Genomic DNA, 23,778 nt, shown 5'->3' on the forward strand with positions numbered 1-23,778 from the left:
TGGTATTTAATAATAATAACAATTTTGGTATTAAGCGCTTACTATGTGCAAAACACTGTTCTAAGCGCTGGGGAGGATACAGTCAATCAATCAATCGTATTTACTGAGCGTTTACTGTGTGCAGAGCACTGTACTAAGCGCTTGGGAAGTACAAGTTGGCAACATATAGAGACAGTCCCTACCCAACAGTGGGCTCACCCATGTGGGGCTCACAGTCTTAATCCCCATTTTACAGATGAGGTAACTGCGGCACAGAGAAGTTAAGTGACTTGCCCAAAGTCACACAGCCGACAAGCAGCGGAGGCGGGATTTGAACCCATGACATCTGACTCCCAAGCCCGTGCTCTTTCCACTGAGCCACGCTGAAGCACTTACTTGGTGCCCAGCCCTGTTTTACGCACTGGGGTAGATACAAAGCAATTGGATCGGACACAGTCCCCGTCCCACATGGGGCTGACCGTCTCAATCCCCATTTTACAGAAGAGGTAACTGAGGCACAGAGGAAGTGAACTAACTTGCCCAAGGCCACACAGCAGCCAAGGGGCAGAGCGGGGATTAGAACCCCGGTCCTTCTGATTCCCAGGCCCGTGGCTCTAGGAGTCAGGCCACGCTGCTTCCCGTAGTAGCAAGGGAAGCAGAAGAAAGATCAGCTTGGCGCGCGGCAGTCAGCCATGGGGGCAGAAGCTTGGGGAAGGTGGCGATGCTGATGGGTGAAAAGAAGAAAGCGCCAGGCCCACCCGAGTACCAGATGCAGCAGAGCAGCCCGGAGCAATCTTTTCACGCACCCAGTTAAGGAAGGGACTGCCCGACACATGCTGCCATCCTCAGCTCCACTCACAAATCCAGATAAAACATCATCATCATCATCATCATCATCATCATCAATCGTATTTATTGAGCGCTTACTATGTGCAGAGCACTGTACTAAGCACTTGGAAAGTACAAATTGGCAACACATAGAGACAGTCCCTACCCAACAGTGGGCTCACGGTCTAAAAGGGGGAGACAGAGAACAAAACCAGACATACCAACAAAATAAAATAAATAGGATAGATATGTACAAATAAAATAAATAAATAAATAAATAAATAGAGTAATAAATACGTACAACCATATATACATATATACAGGTGCTGTGGGGAAGGGAAGGAGGTAAAATGGGGGGATGGAGAGGGGGACGAGGGGGAGAGGAAGGAAGGGGCTCAGTCTGGGAAGGCCTCCTGGAGGAGGTGAGCTCTCAGCAGGGCCTTGAAGGAAGGAAGAGAGCTAGCTTGGCGGATGGGCAGAGGGAGGGCATTCCAGGCCCGGGGGATGACGTGGGCCGGGGGTCGATGGCGGGACAGGAGAGAACGAGGTACGGTGAGGAGATTAGCGGCGGAGGAGCGGAGGGTGCGGGCTGGGCAGCAGAAGGAGAGAAGGGAGGTGAGGTAGGAGGGGGCCAGGGGATGGACAGCCTTGAAGCCCAGGGTGAGGAGTTTCTGCCTGATGCGCAGATTGATTGGTAGCCATTGGAGGTTTTTGAGGAGGGGAGTAATATGCCCAGAGCGTTTCTGGACAAAGATAATCCGGGCAGCAGCATGAAGTTTGGATTGAAGTGGAGAGAGACACGAGGATGGGAGATCAGAGAGAAGGCTGGTGCAGTAGTCCAGACGGGATGGGATGAGAGCTTGAATGAGCAGGGTAGCAGTTTGGATGGAGAGGAAAGACATCCCCGTCGGCAGTGCCATCATCAAAGCCAGAATGGGGAAGAAAGGGTGGGCAGGAGGGAAGTAGTCAATCGTATTTATTGAGCTCCTGCTGTGGGCAGAGTAATAATATAATAATAATAATTGGCATTTGTTAAGCGCTTACTGTGTGCAAAGCACTGTTCTAAGCGCTGGGGAGGATACAGGGTGATCAGGTTGTCCCACGTGGGGCTCACAGTCTTAATCCCCATTTTACAGATGAGGTAACTGAGGCTCAGAGAAGTTAAGTGACTTGACCGAGGTCACACAGCAGACATGTGGGGGAGGCGGTATTCGAACCCATGACCTCTGACTCCAAAGCCCATGCTCTTTCCAGTGAGCCATGCTGCTCCTCACTAAGCACTTGGAAGAGTACAGAAGCACAGAAGTACTGTAGAAGCAGCGTGGCTCAGTGGGAAGAGCACGGGCTTGGGAGTCAGAGGTCATGGGTTCAAATCCCGGCTCCGCCAACTGTCAGCTGTGTGACTTTGGGCAAGTCACTTCACTTCTCCGTGCCTCAGTTACCTCATCTGGAAAATGAGGATTAAAACTGTGAGCCCGCTGTGGGACAACGTGATCACCTTGTAACCTCCCCAGAGCTTAGAATAGTGCTTTGCACGTAGTAAGCGCTAAACAAATACCATTAATATTATTATTATTACAATGTAACCGTAAAACAGACACATTCCCTGCCCACAGCGAGGGGGAGGGAGGAAGGGTACTGAGGAGGAGCAAAGTCTGAGACATTTCTGTTCGACTTGGAGACAGAAGTGGAGGAGGCCTGCTAAGGATCTGTTCCTTTTCCCTGATCCTCCCACCACGTAAGGGTATTAAGCGCTAAGCCTCTGACTCACCCTACGGTGCACGAAAGCTAAAACAGAGGCTTTTCACTTAGACGACAAGATCGGGCTCGCCTGGGGTAGGCCTGACGTTGGTTAAAATGTTGGCACGAGAGATGTTACTGTGAGACTTCTTGTTTGTGTTTAAGGTGGATAGCAATCCCCAGGCTCACAGACAGTCAATCAATCAATTGTATTTATTGAGCACCTGCTATGTGCAAAGCACTGTACTAAGAGCTTGAGAGCTTACACTATAACAGAGATGGTAATAATAATAATGGTGTTTATTAAGCGCTTACTGTGTGCCAAACATTGTTCTAAGTGCTGGGATAGATACAAGGCAGTCAGGTTGGACACAGTAGACATGTAGACATGTTCCCCGCCCACAATGAACTTACATTCCCTGGAGACTTGTTTTCATTCCTAAGCATAAACCCGTATCTGTATATATCATTTATTTATTTATTTACTTATATCAGTGTCTCTCTCCCCCTCTAGACTGTGAGCTCGTTGTGGGCAGGAATGTGCCTGTTTGTTGTTATGTTGTACTCTACCAAGTGCTTAGTACAGCGCTTTGCACACAGTAAGCACTCAGTAAATACAATTGAATGAATGAATGAAAGTCCAGATGTGAGGTACCTGTCATCATTGTTGTCAGTAGCAGTGTATCATATTTATTGAGAGCTTAGTGGGTGCAGAGCATTCATTCATTGATCATTCAATCGTATTCATTCATTCATTCAATCGTGTTTATTGAGCGCTTACTGTGTGCAGAGCACTGTACTAAGCGCTTGGAAAGTACTAGTCGGCAACATATAGAGACAGTACCTACCCAACAACGGGCTCACAGTCTAGAAGTGGGACCACTATATGAAGCACTTGGGAGAGTGCAATATAACAGACTTGGTAGACATGTTCTCTAATTCTTGGGTAACAGTAATAATGTTTATTGAGTTCCCATTGGTGCAGTTAATTAATTAATTGTGGTATTTGTTAAGGGCTTAAGGGGATTTTTGATGTTTGTCTCCCCCTTCTAGACTGTGAGCCCATTGTTGGGTAGGGACCATCCCTTTATGTTGCCAACTTGTACTTCCCAAGCGCTTAGTACAGTGCCCTGCACACAGTAAATGCTCAGTAAATATGGTTGAATGAATGAATGAATAAGGACTTACTACGTGTCAAGACTGTTCTAAGCACTGGGGTCTATACAGGTTAATCAAGTCAGACACAGACCCTGCCCCACATGAGGCTCACAGTCTCGCAATAGGATTTAATCCCCATCTAATCCCCGATGAGACATTTGAGGTACAAAGAAGTTGTGACATGTCCAGTGTCACCCAGTAGTTAAGTGGTAGAACCAGGATTAGAACCCAGATCCTGTGACTCCCATGCTCCTGTTCTTCCCACTAAGGTCACACCGCTTCACTAGGCACTTGGAAAGTACAAAACAAGCAAGTGACACATTCCAGGCCCACAAGGAGTTTATTTATATTTTAATTGGGGGTAGAGACATAAATTATTTTACAGCACAGTCAAAATAAATAATTGAACATGCAATGGAATGAGCAAATCCATGAGTGATAAGAATGGGTATAAATAAGTTAATAAGTGCTAGAGATGGCTGATGGATTTATATGGCTTTGGATGCTGAGAATTCGATGGGAAAGGCTTGTTGGAGGAGGTGGGACTTCCAGAGAATTTTGAATTCGGGGCAGGCTGTGATTTGCCGGAGTTGGGAAAGGAGGGAGTTCCAAGCCGAGAGGACTGTGAGGGCGAAGGGATAGAGGTGGGAGAAACGAGAGAGGGGAACAACAGAGAGTAATCTGGGAAGCAGATGATGAAGAGAGGGAAAATGTAAGGAGGACTGAGTTGGTGGAGAGCCTTGTTGCTGACTGTGAAGAGTTTTTGCTTCATCATCATCATCGGTGGCATTTATTGAGCGCTTTCTGTGCTTGAGAGACTACAATACAACAGAGATGGGATGGTAGACACGTTCCCTGTCAACAACGAATTTCATGTGATGGGAAGCCCGGGGAGGGTTTTTACTGAGGAGAAATGAGAGCCAAGTGATGTCTGAAGATGATCCCTGCTGCTGCAGGTAATGTAGACAGTAATAATAAAAATAATAATAATGGCATTTGTTAAGCGCTTACTATGTGCAAAGCACTGTTCTAAACGCTGGGGAGTATACAAGGTGAACAGGTTGTCCCACTTGGGGCTCACAGTCTTCATCCCCATTTTACAGATGAGGTAACTGAGGCCCAGAGAAGTTAAGTGACTTGCCCAAAGTCACACAGCTGACAATTGGTGGAGCTGGGATTTGAACCCATGACCTCTAACTCCAAAGCCCGTGCTCTTTCCAATGAGCCACGCTGCTTCTCTAATGATAATGATGGTATTTGTTAAATGCTTGCTATGTGTCAAGCACAAGATAATCAGATTGGACATGGTCCCTGTCCCACAGTAGGGCTCACAGTCTCAATCCCATTTTACAGATGAGGGAACTGAGGCACAGAAATCTAAGTTCATTCATTCAGTCGTATTTATTGAGCACTTACTGTGTGCAGAGCACTGTACTAAGCGCTTGGGAAGGGCAAGTTGGCAACATCTAGAGACGGTCCCTACCCAACAGCGGGCTCACAGTCTAGAAGGGGGAGACAGACAACAGAACAAAACATGTGGACAGGTGTCAAGTCGTCAGAACAAATAGAATTAAAGCTAAATGCACATCACTAACAAAATAAATGGAATAGTAAATATGTACAAGTAAAATAAATAGAGTAATAAGTCTGTACAAATATATTTACAGGTGCTGTGGGGAGGGGAAGGAGGTAGGGCGGGGGGATGGGGAGGAGGAGAGGAAAAAGGGGGCTCAGTCTGGGAGGGTCTCCTGGAGGAGGTGAGCTCTCAGTAGGGCTTTGAATGGAGGAAGAGAGCTAGCTTGGCGTCTGTGTGGAGGGAAGGCATTCCAGGCCAGGGGGAGGACATGAGCCGGGGGTCGACTGCGGGACAGGCGAGAACGAGGTACAGTGAGAAGGTTAGTGGCAGAGGAGCGGAGGGTGCGGGCTGGGCTGGAGAAGGAGAGAAGGGAAGTTAGGTAGGAGGGGGCAAGGGGTTGGACAGCCTTGAAGCCGAGAGTGAGGAGTTTTTGCCTGATGTGTAGGTTGACAGGTAGCCACTGGAGACTTTTGAGGAGGGAAGTATCATGCCCAAAGCGTTTCTGCACAAAGATTATTCGGGCAGCAGCGTGAAGTATAGACTGAAGTGGAGAGAGACAGGAGGATGGGAGAGCAGAGAGGAGGCTGATGCAGTAAGTGACTTGCCCAAGGTCACAAAGCAGACAAGTGGCAAAGTTGGGATTAGAACTCAGTTCCTTCTGACGGCCAGGCCCTTGCTCCATCCACTAGGCCAGGCCACTTTTTGGAGGTGGAGGAGGTTGGAGGCAGGGAGATGAACGAGGAGGATGATTCAGTAGTCTAACCAGCATCTGGCTTGAGCTTGTACTAGGATGGAAGGTGTTTGGCTAGAGAGGAAGGGACTTATCTAGGAGATGGGGTGAAGGAAAGACCAGTAGGATTCCAAAGTAGGTTCATTGTGAGTGTTAAAGGACAACAGGGAATCAAGGGGTTATGAGACACTGTACTGAGCTCCTAATATGGTACAGAATACTGTAGTGAGCTTCTGCTGTATGCCAAGCACTGAACGGATGTCTTCTGCAAGTCGAGCCCTGTTCTGACCTTCTGTGTGCAGAATATAGTATTGAATATTTTGTTAGTTATTTTGTTAGTATGTTTGGTTTTGTTCTCTGTCTCCCCCTTTTAGACTGTGAGCCCACTGTTGGGTAGGGACTGTCTCTATATGTTGCCAATTTGTACTTCCCAAGCGCTTAGTACAGTGCTCTGCACACAGTAAGCGCTCAATAAATACGATTGATGATGATGATGAATACCTACCAGGTGCAAAATGTTGTCCAGAGCACTGCTCTAGACATTGAGGACTGTACCAGTGAAGAAGAAGACACAATCTCTCCCCTCAGGGAGCTTTCAGGGTAGTCCGGGGAGCCACTGGTGGCCTAGTGGAAAGAGCACGGGATTGGGAATCAGAGGACATGGGTTTTCATCCCATTTCTGGCACTTGCCTGCTTTGTGACCTTGGACAAGTCACCTAAATTTTCTGTGCCTCGGTTTCCTCCCGTGTAAAATGGGGATTCAATGCCTGTTCTTCCTCCTACTTGTAGCTTGTAGTCTACTTGTGGCTCCAAGTAGACTGTGAGCCTCATGTGGGACAGGGACTGTGTCCAACTTGATTAACTGGTATTTATCCCAGTGCTAAGAACAGGGCTTAGAGAAGTAGTGTGGCTCAGTGGAAAGAGCACGGGCTTTGGAGTCAGAGGTCATGGGTTCAAATCCTGGCTCTGCCATCTGTCAGCTGTGTGACTTTGGACAAGCCACTTAACTTCTCTGGGCCTCAGTTACCTCATCTGTAAAATGGGGATTAAGACTGTGAGCCCCACATGGGACAACTTGATCACCTTGTAACCTCCCCAGTGCTTACAACAGTGCTTTGCACATAGTAAGCGCTTAATAAATGCCATTATTATTAGTAGTAGTAGTATTAGGGCTGCACACATAGTAAGTGCTTAACAAATATGAACTATAAATGTAAGCACTTAACCATTATTATCATTATTATTACGTGCAGACATAAATTATGAATGCAAGTGTTTTCACCAATCTCTTCCTCTCCCACCTCGTGCTAAACTTCATTAGGGTGCTTCATCACATATTTCTGTCTACTGCTTTGCTTTCTGGGCAAGTATAACAAGGAGGTTTCACCAACTATTACTGCAGGTTATTTTGCTTTCCCTTTTATAGCTTGCCGTAAGACCTCACGCTTGGTGTTGTTGCTAACACGTTATTCTATTTCCAGCTCAAATTAAAGTGAACTACATCTGTCCTGTTGTTGTAGCAATGTGGGGAGGTGGCGGGGGGGTAATTTGTTGGGGAGGTGGGGGAGAGTGATAGTGATTTGTTGTGGAGAGGAGGCTAAGGCTGTCAGCCAAGAATTGAAAAATCTCTTTGTGTCCATATCATTTCCTGAGCCGAGGACCCACGGGAAATGGAATTTATTACAACCTGCTGCTTGGTCTCATAAAGCGCATTACGACGTGTGACTTGGAAGTAATAGAAAAGATTAGAATATGCCTTTTTCCCTCTATTGACACTAGGCATTCATTCACGAATTAGTAGGTGGATCGAAGAGCGTGTGAATTTAATGATTCGGTTTGCATCGTTTTGACTTCACATTTGGTCTGTCATTGCAGGATCTTCAGGTATGGGTCTCTGGCAGCTGCTCTTTACCCTAGCATTGACAAGCTCATACGAGGCCGTTTCTTGGAGCAGGGGTGAGTGCTTATCTTTTTCTCCTTTCTCTAAGTTTTGTCAGTCTGTCTGTTAAGCCCAGGTTCTTAGCAGGAAGAAGGCATTTGGAAACGGTTGGATTTTTCTGAACGGGAAGCTAGGAATTTTAGGTTATTTATCCATCCAAACTAAAAGCTGCAGATCGATCCATCATATTTCTCGAGCATTTACTGAGTGCAGGGCACTGTACTAAATGCCTGGGAGAGTCCAAATCGACAATTTAACAGATGTATATAGATTCGCAGGGAGCAGCGATGCTTCATCCTGAGGTGGAGGAATAGACCCTGAAATTTCTCTTAGAATGGATCAACTGAAGATAGGTTGTAGACTGCAAGCTCGCTATGGACAGGGGATGTATCTGTTTATTGTTATATTGTACTCTCCCAAGCACTTGGTTCAGTGCTTTGCACAAAATAAGCGCTCAGTAAGTGCAATTTACTGACAGACAGGGCCCGATCTGCCCATAGCACAGAGCTTGGACTCCTCAGGCAACGTTCATCTTTAATTGGACTCCTCAGGCAACGTTCATCTTTAATTGGACTCCTAGTGCAAGGAGCACAAGTAAATGGTGAATTTCACACTAGTGGAGGGGGAGCTCTGTACTAGTGAACAGTCAGCTCTGCACTAGTGGATAATGAGCTGTGCACGACTGCATGGCACATTCTGCACTAGTGAATGGTGAGCTCGGAAGCAGCGTGGCCTAATGGATAGAGCACGGGCCTGGGAATCCAAAGGACCTGGGTTCTAATCCAACTTCCCCCTCTTGTCAGCTGGGTGACCTTGGGCAAGTCATTTCTCTGTGCCTCAGTCAGCTTATCTGTAAAATGGGGATTATGATTGTGAGCCCCATGTGGGACAGAGACTGTATCCAACCTACTTTGGAGCTACCTCAACGCTTAGAACAGTGCTTGGCACATAGTAAGCGCTTATCAAATACCATGATGATTATTATCGGCGACCAGTCAGCTCTGCAGTAATAATAATACTAATGATAGCATTTGTTAAGCACTTACTATGCGCAAAGCACTGTTCTAAACGCTGGGGAGGTTACAAGGTGATCAAGTTGTCCCACGGGGGGCTCACAGTCTTAATCCCCATTTTACAGATGAGGTCACTGGAGCACAGAGAAGTTAAGTGACTTGCCCAAAGTCACACAGCTGGCAATTGGCGGAGCCGGGATTTGAACTCATGACCTCTGACTCCAAAGCCCGGGCTCTTTCCACTGAGCCACGCTGCTTCTCTAGTGAGCGGTCAGTGCGGCACTAGTGGATGATCAACTCTGCATTAGTGAACGGTCAGATGTGCACTAAGGAATGGGGAGCTGTGCAGTAGTGAACAGTGAGCTCTGTAAGAGAAGCAGCACGGTTCTTAGTTCATAATAATAATAATGATGGTATTTGTTAAGCACTTACTATGTGCCAAGCATTGTTCTAAGCACTGGAGTTAGATACAAAGTTATCAGGTTGTCCCACGTGGGCCTCACAGTCTTAATCCCCATTTTACAGCTGAGGTAACTGAGGCACAAAGTAAGCATGGTTCATAGTAAGCACTCCTAAATGCAATTGACTGACTGACTGACTGACTGACTGAAAGGGGGCTCGCAACCTAAGTAGGAGGAAGAACTGGCATTGAATCCCCATTTTACAGTTGGGAAAACTACATTTGAGCAGCAGCATGGATCAGTGGAAAGAGCACAGGCTTGGGAGTCAGAGAACATGGGTTCTATTTCATTCATTCATTCATGAATTGAGCGCTTACTGTATGCAGAGAAACATACTAAGCGCTTGGAAAGCACAATTCAGTAACAAATAAAAGACAGTCCCTATCCACCAACGGGCTCACAGTCTAGATCCTGGTCCCGCCACTTGTCTGCTGTGTGGCCTTGGGCAAACCACTTAACTTCTCTGTGCCTCAGTGACCTCATCTGTAAAATGGGGATGAAGACTGTGAGCCCCAAGTGGGACAACCTGATTACCTTGTATCTACCCCAGCGCTTAGAACAGTGCTTGGCACATAGCAAAAAAAAAATCTCCTGCTTGTATTTCTCTACCCAAGATCATCCAGGCCTCCAAAGAGAATATTTGAGGTGAAAAAGGAGAAATTTGCCTTATGCAAAGTAAGCTCCAGACTTTATATACTCTTACCCAAACTTTTCAAGACCTGCAGTCAGTGTATTCAGTATATGAGAGGGACAAGGAGTAATATGGTTCGCGCCAAAAAAAAAAAACCCCTCTCATTTGTTTCTCTACCTATGGCCTTCAACGCCTGCAAAGAGAACATTTGAGGAGTTAAAGGAAATATGACCCACATGCAGATTTCCTCTTTTTTTTTTTTAACCACCTCATCCTTACCATCCTTGTGTTTTATTCTAAGAATGTGAGCCCCTGGAGAGCCAGGGATCACGTCTAGCTCTCACTTGTGTATTTTTTTCCCCAGTGCTTAGGACAGAGTTCTACACACAGTAGTTGTTTAATAAATACTATTGCTATTACTACTACTATTACCCCTCCTACTAGTATGTTGCCGACTTGTACTTCCCAAGCGCTTAGTACAGTGCTCTGCACAGAGTACGGGCTCAATAAATACAATTTAATGAATGAAGGAATAGTAAGCACTTAACAAATACCATTAAAAAAAGTTCAGAGGCACCAAAAAGTGAAGTGACTTGCCGAAGGTCACCCAGCAGGTAAGTGGCAGAGCCAGAGTTAGAATTTAGGTCTTCTGACTCTCAGTCCCGTGCTCTTTCCACTAGGCCATACTGTTTCTCTCCACAGAGTTGATAGACATGATCCCTGCTCTCAGGGAGCTTACACACTCCCTCCCCACATCCTGAACCTGCTGCCGTCCTGTAGGGGATCTTTGGTCCCTGAATTCAAGTCTCCCCCAAGGGATCCAGGAACAGAAAAAAAAAAAAATAATGATAGCATTTATTAAGCGCTTACTATGTGCAATGCAGTGCTCTAAGCGCTGGAGAGGTTACACGGTGATCAGGTTGTCCCACGGGGGGCTCACAGTCTTAGTCTCCATTTTACAGATGAGGGAACTGAGGCCCAGAGAAGTGAAGTGACTTGCCCAAAGTCACACAGCTGACAATTGGCGGAGCTGGGATTTGAACCCATGACCTCTGACTCCAAAGCCCGTGCTCTTTCCACTGAGCCATGCTGCTTCTCAGAAACTTGGACATTTGGGTTCACCCTGGAAGCCATCGGGCTGCAAGAGACTTTAGGAGATTAATAATATAATATTAATTATGACATTTAATAATTCTGGTATTTTTATTTATTAAGTGCGTACTATGTGCCAAGCACTGTTCTCACCTCTAGAGTGGATACAAGCAAATTGTGTTGGACACAGTCCCTGTCCCACATGGGGTTCACAATCTTAATTCCCATTTTACATATGAGGGAACTGAGGCCCAGAGAGGTGAAGTGACTTGCCCAAGGTCACACAGCTGACACAGGGCGGAGCCGGGATTAGAACCCAGATCCTCCTGACTCCCAGGCTGGTCCTCTATCCAGTAGGCCACACTGTCTCGCCCTCTGAGTGGGTAGACCGAAGCAACAACAGCTTGCAGTGTGACTCTGCCTCTCCCTCGGTCACTTTCGAGGGTCAAACAGGAGCCCTGAGCAACAGTCAATCAATCAATCAATCGTATTGATTGAGCGCTTACTGTGTGCGGAGCACTGTACTAAGCACAACAGGGACTACCTCTCAAGATGTCCTCCCTGACCTTCCAGCCAGAAATAAATACCATTCTCGAGCGAGGGGCAAATAGGCTTAAGGGGAGGATCCGCTTATTTTATCTATAAAAGTTTTCAATCGGGCCTTTATGGCAAAGAATTCCTGCAAGTTGGAGGCTCTTTGGTGTGTTCTGGAGAAAACTCAGATGTCTAAATGTTGACATTATGCAAGTTAAACGCGGAGGGAATTACAGGCTCTATTTCAACAGCTTTCCCGTGACTGGTTTCAGAGTCTGGTGTGGTGCCAGACAATTACAGTTCAGTTCCTCTCCGGGAAAGGACTAATGCTAGTTTAATCTTTACTTTCCTCACTAATGCGGCTCTTACCTAGCGGCCCTCACAGAGGCAGCTTAGAAATGTACTTGAGGATCGCTCCCCTCAAGGAGCTTTAAGGAGAATGCTTTGGGGAAAGGGAGCAAGTGAAACAGGGAGGTAAGGCACTGGCTTTAGAGCAGGATTTGGTCCTGCTGAGCTTTCGCTGGCTTTTGGTTTTTTCAGACCCATCCAGAAGGAAGCAGGGCGAGCGCTGTTGGCTTTTGCCAAAGAGAAATGGATGTGTGTGTTAATATCAATTAAATCCAACATAACTCCATAGTCCCATTCCATTGCAACATGGTTTCTTGTGATTGCAAAATTGTTCTGACCTGGTTTCCTGCTCTCCTACTGGCTGGACCCCGAATGTTTCCTTTGGACACCTCGATTTGCCAGATCGAACTGTTATTTGTAGGAGGTTTGGGGTTTTCTTAACGACTGGGGATGATTGTTTACATGAGCATTTTTTTTTTTGCCAGTTCTCAGTCTGCTTATCTACTAGATCCAGCAAGAGGGAACACGTGGGCAGAGCTGAGCTCAGATGACATTCATGGGCCATGTGTTTCGTTCGCTGCCAGATTTGGGCGGCGGCCAATGAATTTTATTTTTCCTTTTCTCTGCCATTGTGTGGATCAGGCTAAAAATGAAGGAAAGAACGTCTACTCCAGTCTTGCCTTTTCCTCTGTCAGCCAGTCAGTCAACTGTATTTGTTGAGCGCTTAGTGTGTACAGAGCGCTGAACTAAGTGCTTGGGAGAGTCTGATATAACAATAAACGCATACATTCCCTGTCCACAATGAGCTTGCAGTCTAGAGGGCAGGCATTAATATAAATAAATATATTACAGATATGTACCTAAGTGCTGTGGAACTGGGAGGGGGGATGAATAAAGTGAGCAAGTCAGGACCACGCGAAAGGGAATGGGAAAAGAGGAAAGGAGGACTTATTTGGGGAAGGCCTCTTGGAAGAGATGTGCCTTCAGTAAGACTTTGAAGGGAGGGGAGAGTCATTTTCTGCTGGCTATCAGGAAGGAGGGTGTTCCAGGCCAGAGGGAGCATGTGGGCGAGAGATTGACAGTGATATAGATGTGATGGAGATACAGTGAGAAGGTTGGCATTAGAGGAGCGAAGTGTTGGCTGGACTGTAGTAGGAGAGTAAAGAGGCGAGGTAGGAGGGGGCAAGGTGATTGACTGCTTTAAAGCCAATGGTGAGGAGTTTCTGTTTGATGCAGAGGTGGATGGGCAACTACTGGAGGCTCCTGAGAAGTGGGAAAACAGGGCCGGAACATTTTTGAGGAAAAATGACCCGGGCAGCAGAGTGAAGTATGGACTGAAGTGGGCAGAGATAGGAGACTGGGAGGTCAGCAAGAAGGCTGATACAGTAATCAAGGCAAGATTGGATTAACGTGGTAGCAGTTTGCATGGAGAGAAAAGGACGGATTTTAGTGATGTTGTGAAGGTGGAACTGGCAGGTTTTAGTGATGGATTTTTTTTAATGGCATTTATTAAGCGCTTACTATGTGCAAAGCACTGTTCTAAGCACTGGGGAGGTTACAAGGTGATCAGGTTGTCCCACGGGGGGCTCACAGTCTTCATCCCCATTTTACAGATGAGGTAACTGAGGCACAGAGAAGTGAAGTGACTTGCCCAAAGTCACACAGCTGACAATTGGTGGAGCAGGGATTTGAACCCATGACCTCTGACTCCATAGTCCGTGCTCCTTCCACTGAGCCATGCTGCTTCTCTATTGGATTGGATGGATTGAATATGTGGGTTGCATGAAAGAGAGGAGTCAAGGATGACACCAAGGCTATGGGCTTGTGAGACAGGAAAGATAGTGGTGCTGTCTACAGTGAGGGGAAAATGAGTGGGAGGACAACGTTTCAGTGGAAAGAGAAAAATAATTATGTTTTAGACATATTGATGATGCTTAAGTGTTTACTATGTGCCAAGCACTGTTCAAAGCTGGGGTACATACAAAATAATCAGATTGTCCCACGTGGGGCTCACAGTCTTAATCCCCATTTTACAGATGAGGCAACTGAGGCACAAAGAAGTTAAGTGGCTTGCCCAAGGTCACACAGCAAGCATGTGGCAGAGCAGGATTAGAGCCCATGTCCTCTGACTCCCAAGCCCGTGCTCTTTCCACTGAGCCATGCCGAGGTGATGGGAGGACATCCAAGTAGAGATGTCCCAAGGGCAGAGAGGGAGAGAGATCAGGGCTGGAGATGTAGATTTGGGTATCATCCACATAGAGGTGGAGGTTGAAGGCATGTGAGTGAATGAGTTCTCCAAGGGAGTGCGTGTAGATGGAGAATAGAAAAGGAGATCCAGAACTGAGCCCTGTGGGCCCCCCACGGCTAGAGGATGGGAGGCAGAGGAGGAGCCCACGAGAGAGACTGAGAATGAGTAGCCAGAGAGATAGGAGGAGAATCAGAAGAGGACAAAGTCAGTGAAGCCAAAATTGGGTAATGTTTCCAGGAGAAGGGGGTGGGCCACAGCGTTGAAGCCGGCTGAGAGGTCGAGGAGGATTAGGATGGAGTAAAGGCTGTTGGATTTGACAAGAAGGAGATGAGTCGGTGGGCAGGGGAGAAATATGAAATGGTCCTCGTCCTCTGGATGAAACCACATAGCTCACAGATGGGCAGTGAGGAGGCTTACTGAGTGGTAACTGTTGTATCTGCTCAATGCTTATTCTATGCCAAGCCCTGTGCTAAATGCTGGGATAGAAACAATGTAAACCATTTGGACACAGTCCTATGAACCATATATTATAAATTATTCATAGTAATGTCTGCCCCCCCCCCCACTAAAATGGAAGCTCGTTGAATGGAAGGGAGTATGCAGTTATATTATTACGTTGTACTCTCCCAAGTGCTTAGTACAGTGCTTTGCACACAGTAGGCTCTCAATAGATACCATTGATGATGATGATGATGATGTTCTGCAGACAGTAAACCCACCGTAAATGCCACTGATTGATTGATTGATATTTCCAAGAAAAGCCATTATACAAAGAACTGAGCCATGAATGAAAAAAAGCTCTCTTCTTTGTTGAGAACAGATGGACAAGAAGAGATGCATTATCCCTAAGAAGATTTGAATTGAGTCTGATTTCCCCACTGGAAAAAAATGGATGTGGATATCGTGTAATATTGATTCACGGGTCTTGTCTTGTCTTATGCCGTTGAGTCGTTTCCAATCCATCGCGACATCACGGATGCATCTCTCCCAGAACGCCCCACTCTCCATCTGCAGTGGTTCTGATAGTGTATCCATACAGTTTTCTTGGTGAAAATACGAAAGTGGTTTACTATTGCCACCTTCCGCGCAGTAATCTCAAGTCTCCACCCTTGACTTTCTCCCTTGCTGCCGCTGCCCAGCGTGGATGAGTTTGGACTTGTAGCAGATTGTCTTCCACTCACTAGCCACTGCCCAAGGTAGGAATGGAATGGACAGGCCTCTGCTTGACTCTCCCTTCCATAACCGAGACTGGTAGAGTACTGGAAACTCTCCAGGTGCGACCCTGAGAAGGGCGATTCATGGGTACAGAGCTGAAAAAGACTGATCACTTTTCTTCTCACAGAGTGTTAATCGGCTCCCAGAGGCAGAGCTAGGTCTTTGTCCGGGGAATTTCTCATCTAAAATCAATATTGGCTCTGTGCATCAGTGAGGGAAGCACATTTTCAGAGGGTTGGGAAACATCAGCTGAGAAGCAGTATGGCTCAGTGGAAAAAGCACGGGCTTGGGAGTCAGAGGTCATGGGGTCAAGTCCCGCCTCCGCCTCTTGTCAGCTGTGTGACTTTGGGCAAGTCACTTAACTTCTCTGGGCCTCAGTTACCTCATCTGTAAAATGGGGATTAAGACTGTGAGCCCCCCGTGGGGCAACCTAACCACCTTGTACCCTCCCCAGTGCTTAGAACAGTGCTTTGCACATAGTAAGCACTTAATAAATGCCATCATTATTATTATCATTATTATTATTCTCTGGGCCTCAGTTACCTCATCTGGAAAATGGGGATTAAGACTCTAAGCCCCCCATGGGACAACCTGATCACCTTGTAACCTCCCCAGCCGTTAGAACAGTGCTTGGCACATAGTAAGCGTGTTACAAATACCAACATTATTATTATCATCAGCAAACAACTGCTGGTGTCAAGCCCCTCCTAGAAGACACTTAAAGAGAAATAGGATTGATCTTCAGTGAAATAGTGCTTTTGTATGTCTGTTTCCTCTTCTAGACTGTACGCTTCTTGCTCTATGGAAGAGTTAAACATCTTTCAGGGCATAGGAGAAACTCCCAAGAGAAGTACCAAAGTATCCATCAAGAGAGGGAGAGTGAGAAATGATGAGAGAGAGAGAGAGAGAAACAGTGAGAGAAAGGGAATCAACATTCACTCAATCAATCAGTGGTATTTCTTGAGCCCTTACTGTGTTCACAGCACTGTACTAAGCGCTTGGGAGAGAACAAAGAACTGTTATACAGCTCTGAAGAACTAGAATCTACTCAGTCTACCTGCTGCCTCTCTTTTTCTCTAAGCTTTTTGTGGGCAAGGATCATGTCCACCAACTCCATTGTATTACACTCTCCCGAGAGCTTAATACAGGGCTCCGCCCATAGTAAGCACTCACTAAATACCATTGATTGAATGATTAATTCTGCTTCTCTCTTTCTCATCGTTTCTCTTTTAGACTGTGAGCCCACTGTTGGGTAGGGACTGTCTCTATATGTTGCCAACTTGTACTTCCCAAGCGCTTAGTACAGTGCTCTGCACACAGTAAGCGCTCAATAAATACGATTGATGATAGTTCAGGAATTTACTCCCAAGAAAATTCCTACTGGAGTTCCTCCTATATTCTGAAAGATGCTTAAGCTCTTCCAAGGAGCAAGCAGTATTTATCGTAAAAGCCTCTTTACGCTCCCCCTTAAATTGGTCCCCCCCCTTAAATTGGTTTCTGGTATCTGTAGTCTGTTGCCTTGACATGTTGGATACATATTTTACACAAGTTATTCCTAATGGCCAATTACTGTTCCATTCCCAGAGCAGGGCTTGGTCATAGAGGTTAGCATCTGTTCGACTCCATTATCTGAGACTTTTCCCCCTATCTAGAGATCTGTTTGCTTCCCACGCTTACCAAAACATCCCCACAACTTTTGACTTCCTCCCTTTTGACCTTTGTGGTCCTTCCACTCCAATTAATTGATGACTCCTGGTACTTGTTAAGCACTTTACAATGTGTCAAGCACTGTTCTAAGCACTGGGTAGGTACAAGTTAATCAGGTCAGACAGTCCCTGAGCAACATGGGGCTCATAGTCAAAGTAGGAGGGAGAACATGGATTGACTCTCCATTTTACAAATGAGGAAACTGAGGCCCAGTGAAGTGACTTGCCCAAGGTCACACAGCAGGCAAGAGGCAGAGGTGGGATTAGAACCCAGGTCTTCTGACTCCAAGACCTGTGCTCTTTCCACTAGGACATGCTGCTTTTCTACACTCTACAGTCTGTCCACCCAACCAGACCATTAGGTTTTGAGTGGCTAGTCAGTCAATTAATCAATCACTCAATCACTGTGTGCAGAGTGATATACCTAGCTCTTGGAAGAGAACCGCCAGACAAAAAGATGCAGACTTTGCCTTCAAGGAGTTCACAATCTAACAATGTTAACAACAACAACTCTAGAAGGTCAAGTGAGTGAGGAGGATGAACTCCATAAGGAATCAAAGGATCTGCTCTAATGATGACAAGAATAATAATAATAATAGTATTAGTTAAGTGTTTATTATGCCAAGCACTAGGATAGATACAAGATCATCAGGTCCCTGCCCCACAGGGGGGCTTCATCTAAGTTGGAGAGAGAACATTCATTAAATCGTATTTAATTGTATTGATTGCGTGCTTACTGTGTGCAGAGCACTGTACAAAGTGCTTGGGAAGTACAATTCGGCAACAAATAGAGACAATACCTACCCAACAACAGGCTCACAGCCTAGAACAGATATTGAATTGCCATTTTACAGATAATGAAACTGGGCACAGAGAAGTTAAGGGGCTCGACCACAGTCACCCAGCAGGCAAGTGGCGGAATCGGGATTAGAATCCAGGTCCTCTGACTTCCGAGTCCTTCCACTCGGGCCACACTGCTTCTCAACTGCATCAGTTCTCCGAGGGGAATCGATGCGGGGGAAGACAAGCAGACCCCCTGTCCAAAGCGTGCTGTCGTGGAATGCAACAGAGCCGTGGAGGACCGGAAAGCAATAGCAACAGAGAGCTTCTCTTGAGTACAATAAATCAGAGGAGGGGAGGCTCTCATGGAGCCGTGGCACTGAGCAGCAGTGGATGAAAACTAAAGGTCATCAATATAGATCATTTCAGCCATCAACATCCGTGAGGTACTGCCCACAGCCCTATCTTCTAAAACCCAAAGAGAACAGGGACAGTGTAGTCTAATGGAGAGAGAAGAGCTTTAGGATTCCAAGGACCAGGTTTCTGATCTCCCAACTCTGCCACTGGCCGGCTACATAACTTCGGGCAAATCACTTACCCTCAGTTTCCTCATCCTGAGAATAGGGAGAATATTCCTGCCTCTCTGTAGGGATGCTGTGTGGAAAAAAATGGGATGTGTAATGGGAAAGCTTTTGTTTTGTTTTTTATGGTAATTGTTTCCCGCTTACTAGGTGCCAGACACTGTTCTAAGCACTGGAGTAGGTACAGGATAATCATGTTGGGCACTATCCTTATCCCCTTTTTACAAATGAGGTAACTGAGGCACAGAGAAGTGAAGAGACCCGACAAAGCAGCAGACAGTGGCTGGAGCTGGGAGTAGGACCCAGGTCCTTTTGACGCCCGGGTCCGTGCTCTATCTTTCCGCCACCCCGCTACTCGCTAGGCCATGCTGCTTCTTTAGAAAATAAAAATAAGCTACAGAAGCAATAGATTAGAGGTCCTTCACCTACTGGAATTGCCAGCTCCAAGGGTAACCAAAGTACATGTTGAAATCCACTGCAGTTCACTGTACGAATACCAAATCCCTTTAAGCACTTTTTAGAGAATAACCAGACCGGCGCGCAGAAATGTCAGAAAGCACATGTCCAAGTGAAATATGAGCCCGTTTTTCTGTACTGAATAGATTTCCAGAATTCATTAAAGAATTAATTTGCAGTACTTCATCAGGAAGATAAACAGTCGGAGGCCAGTGTTTATGTCCACACATTTGCTGCCTTTGAATTTTGGGTCCCTCTGAAGGACTGCCTGGGAAATCAGAGCTTCATCAGTTGCTCTCTGGAAAGCAAATCTGTTGCTGCTGCTGCTACTTCAATTAAAGAAGGAAGGAGGGTCAGTCCGCAATCTGTATGCACGTGAGGGGTGGAACCAAAGAACTCTGCAGACTTCTGCCATTTTATTGCTCTTTTCAGCTTTTTTTCCCCAGATGAGATTGCGATCTCTGACCCAGTTTGTACTGGATCTGATCAGAGCGATGTTTTGGATCAGTTTCTGTAGCTGGGGTTGGGGGGACGCCTCGCAGAGTCCAGTGCTTTTTTTAATGGTATTTGCTAAGTGCTGACTACGTGCAAGGCACTGTACTAAGCGCTGGGATAGATATAAGATAATCAGGTTGGACACAATCCATGTCCCACATGGGGCTAATAGTTTTAATCCCCATTTTAGTTGAGGTAACTGAGGCCCAGAGAAGTGAAGTAACTTGCCCAAGGTCACACAGCGGGCAGGGGACAAAGGCAGGATTAGAACCCAGATCCTTCTGGCTCTCAGGCCTGGGTTCTATCCACTAGGCCATGCTGTTCCATGTCTCACTGCCCCGCGGGAGGTTCCACTTGGCAGCCCGGCTCCAGTGACGATTTGGCCTGAAAGTGTTTAGCCAGCCATTCGTCATCAGTCGTATTTATTGAGCGCTTACTGTGTGCAGAGCACTGTACTAAGCCATTTTTAGCCCTTGGACTTCTGTTCGTTCAGACGAGCCTGGATCTGGATAACGCTTCTGGAAACACAGATGCGGAGGCCTTATTGTCTTCAGCCACACCTGGTCTTCGATTATTATCCTGGCTCATCTGACGGGAGAGAGACATCTGATCTGAAGCATCTCTGGAGCGGGTTTCTGCTTCACCCAATTACAAGGCCCCATCAGATCATCATCCATTCATTCATTCATTGTCATATTTATTGAGCGCTTACTGTGTGCAGAGCACTGTACTAAGCGCTTGGGAAGTACAAGTTGGCAACAGATAGAGACGGTCCCTACTCAACAACGGGCTCACAGTCTAGAAAGGGGAGACAGACAACAAAGCAAAACATGTGGACCGGTGTCAAGTCGTCAGAACAAATAGAAATCATCCCTGCCCACAGCATTTACTATGTGCCTCCTGAATGCAGACACCTGTACTGGGCACCTACTGTGGGCACGGTGTAGTGGATAGAGCATGAGCCCGGGAGACAGAAGGTTGTGGGTTCTAATCCCCGCTCTGCCACTTGTCTGCTGTGTGACCTAGGGCAAGCCACTTCACTTCTCTGTGCTTCAGTGACCCCATCTGTAAAATGGGGATTGAAACTGTGACCCCCATGATGGACAGGGACTGTGCCCAACCTGATTTGCTTATATCCACTCCAGCGTTTAGTACAGAGAAGCAGCGTGGCTTAGTGGAAAGAGCACGGGCTTTGGAGTCAGAGGTCATGCGTTCGAATGCTGACTCCGCCACATGTCTGCTGTGTGATCTTGGGCAAGTCACTTAACTTCTCTGGGCCTCAGTTACCTCATCTGTAAAATGGGGATTAAGACTGTGAGCCCCACGTGGGACAACCTGATCACCCTGTATCCTCCCCAGCGTTTAGAACAGTGCTTTGCACATAATAAGTGCTTAACAAATGCCAATTATTATTATTATTATTACAAAGCCTGGAACATACCAAGTGCTTAACAAATACCATAATTATTATGACTGTCTGCAGCATTCTCTGTGAAGGGAGGGTAGTATTGAATGTCTACTCTGAGCTCAACTTTGGAAATAGGGAATTAGAAATATACAATACCCACTCTCTGTCCTCAGTGTAGTATTTGGTGATCAGAGCAAAAGTCCTAATTCAACAAATAAATATTTCAGGGGACTGCACGCAAAGGAATACAGGGAACGTTGTGGGCAGGGAACATGTCTACCAACTCTATTATAGTGTACTCTCCCAAGTGCTTAGTACAGTGCTTTGCACCCAGTAAGTGCTCCATAAATACCATTGATGATTGAAGCAGCATGGCCCAGTGGAAAGAGCACGGGCCTGGTAATAATAATAATACTAATGGCATTTATTAAGCACATGGGGCTCACAGTCTTAATCCCCATTTTACAGATGAGGTAACTGAGGCACAGAGAAGTTAAGTGACTTGCCCAAAGTCACACAGCTGGTAGTCACAGGACCTGGGTTCTAATTCCACCTCCACTAATTGCCTGCTGGGTGACCTTGGGCCAGTCACTTACTTCCTCTGGGCCTCAGTTTTCTCATATGAAAAATGGACATTCATTACCCATTCACTCTCTCCCTTAGACTGTGAACTTCAGGTGGGACAGGGACTGTGTTGGACCTCATTGTCCTATATCTACCACAGTGCTTGGCACATAGTAAGTGCTTAACAAACACAATCGTCATCATCATCATTATTACATAATAACTTTGTTGGACTCAAGAGTTTATCACAACATACCTACCATGGGGTATTTGGTTCCTTTAGAAGAAGATATATGAAGCAGCGTGGCTCAGTGAAAAGAGCACAGGCTTCAGATTCAGAGGTCATGGGTTCTAATCTCGGCTCTGCCATTTGTCAGCTGTGTGAATTTGGGCAAGTCACTTAATTTCTCTGTGCCTCAGTGACCTCATCTGTAAGATGGGGATTAAGACTGTGAGCCCCATGTGGGACAACCTGATTACTTTGTATCTAATCCAGCACTTAAAATAGTGCTTGGCTCATAGTAAGTGCTTAATGAATACCATTGTTATTAGTATTATTATTATTATTTATAACCACACATTCAAGAGAGAGTGTAGGTCTTTAATCATAGGTTTCAACTGGTCACTCACTACCATTTGTTAATGGTATTTGTTCAGTGCTTACTATGTTCCAGGTCCTGTACTAAGCACTGTGGCAGAAAAAGGATAATCTAGTTGGGCACTGTCCGTGACCCACATGGGGCTTCCAGTCTTAATCCCCATTTTACAGATGAGTTTTTACAGATGAATATACTAGGGCACGGGGAAGTTAAATGACTTTCCCAGATAGGTGACAGAGCCGGGACTGATAATAATAATAATAATAATAATTATTATTATTATTATTATTATTATTATTATGGTATGTTTTAAGCACTTATGTGCCAAGCACTGTTCTAAGCACTGAGGTAAATACAAGGTAAGCAGGTTGTCCCACGTGGGGCTCAAAGTCTTAATCCCCATTTTCCAGATGAGGTCACTGAGGCACAGAGAAGTTAAGTGTCTTGCCCAAGGTCACACGGCAGACAAGTGGTGGAGCTGGGATTAGAACTCACGTCCTCTGACTCCCAAACCCGTGCTCTTTCCACTAGGCAAAACTCCTTCAATGTGAATGTCCAAATTGTCCCGGGGCAAAGGAATATGACTAGAGAAGTGAAAATTGTTTTCCATGATTCTGGAATCATAAGTCTGGAAGGGGTCTGAATTAATCATTATTATTATTATGATGGCATTTATTAAGCGCTTACTATGTGCAAAGCACTGTTCTAAGTGCTGGGGAGGTTACAAGATGATCAGTTGTCTCACGGGGGGCTCACAGTCTTAATCCCCATTTTACAAATGAGGTAACTGAGGCACAGAGAAGTTAAGTGACTTGCCCAAAGTCACACTGCTGACAAATGGCAGAGCTGAGATTAGAACCCATGACCTCTGAATCTCCAGCCTGTGCTCTTTTCACTAAGCCACACTGCTTCATATATCTTCTGAACGGTTGGTGGTAGTTTGTTCCTTTCTCCCCTCACTCCTAGGCAATCCCAGAAGAAAGAGAACTTTTCCTGTCTATAAAACCTCTAAAGAAGGCATTTTTTGGAATGTGCTCTTGGTAGACACTTCCTTACCCCTAATCTTTGAACTCATGTATAAATGATTACTTTTAAACGTCTCCTACTAGAGAGTAACCTCTTTGTAGGAAGGGAATGTGTCACCTGCGTATTTTGTATTTCTCAAGGGCTTAAAACCTGCACTGCACCAGCGGTTTCTCAATAAAGGACTTTGCTAGTACTATTATTACCGTGTTAAGTTTTGTCATCAGCCCAAAATGAGGATCAGAGCTCATCCTTAACTCTAATGTACATATTGTATGTATGTTCAACTGTCTTGTCTTATGCCGTCGAGTCGTGTCTGACCCATAGCAACGCCATGAACACGTCTCTCCCAGAACGCGCCACCTCTATCTGCAGTGGTTCTGGTAGTGAGTATATCCATAGACTTTTCTTGGTCAAAATATGGAAGCGGTTTACCATTGCCTCCTTCTGTGTAGTAAACTTGAGTATCCAGCATGGGTGAGTTTTGACTTGTAGCAGATACCACTGGCCAAGCTAGGAATGGAACGGGTAGGCCTTTGCTTGACTCTCCCTCCCATAGTCGAGACTGGTAGAGGACTGGAAACTCTCCAGGTGCAGCCCTGAGAGGCTGTACCTTGAATTATTTATTCTGATTTATTCTATTTCATCCTGGCATATTTGCTTTCCACAGCATG

At 46.0% G+C, this 23,778-nt stretch overlaps 1 protein-coding gene and 1 non-coding gene across 4 annotated transcripts in view; one reads left to right on the forward strand and one right to left on the reverse strand.

Moving 5' to 3' along the window:
- GHR (growth hormone receptor) overlaps positions 1–23,778 on the forward strand; it is a 198,769-nt gene that overhangs the window by 66,397 nt on the left and 108,594 nt on the right. For all 3 annotated transcript variants that reach the window (XM_038743638.1, XM_038743637.1, XM_038743639.1), the window contains one exon: positions 7,887–7,967. In XM_038743638.1, coding sequence (XP_038599566.1) covers positions 7,898–7,967 — 70 coding nt within the window. In that variant the 5' untranslated portion in view covers positions 7,887–7,897. The remainder of the gene's footprint in view (positions 1–7,886; positions 7,968–23,778) is intronic.
- On the reverse strand, positions 15,432–15,570 carry LOC119926016. The gene has a single exon (XR_005449935.1). It is a non-coding gene; the product is annotated as a small nucleolar RNA SNORA7 (small nucleolar RNA).

Source organism: Tachyglossus aculeatus, chromosome 3, assembly GCF_015852505.1.
Source record: "Tachyglossus aculeatus isolate mTacAcu1 chromosome 3, mTacAcu1.pri, whole genome shotgun sequence".
Taxonomy (NCBI): Eukaryota; Metazoa; Chordata; class Mammalia; order Monotremata; family Tachyglossidae; genus Tachyglossus; species Tachyglossus aculeatus.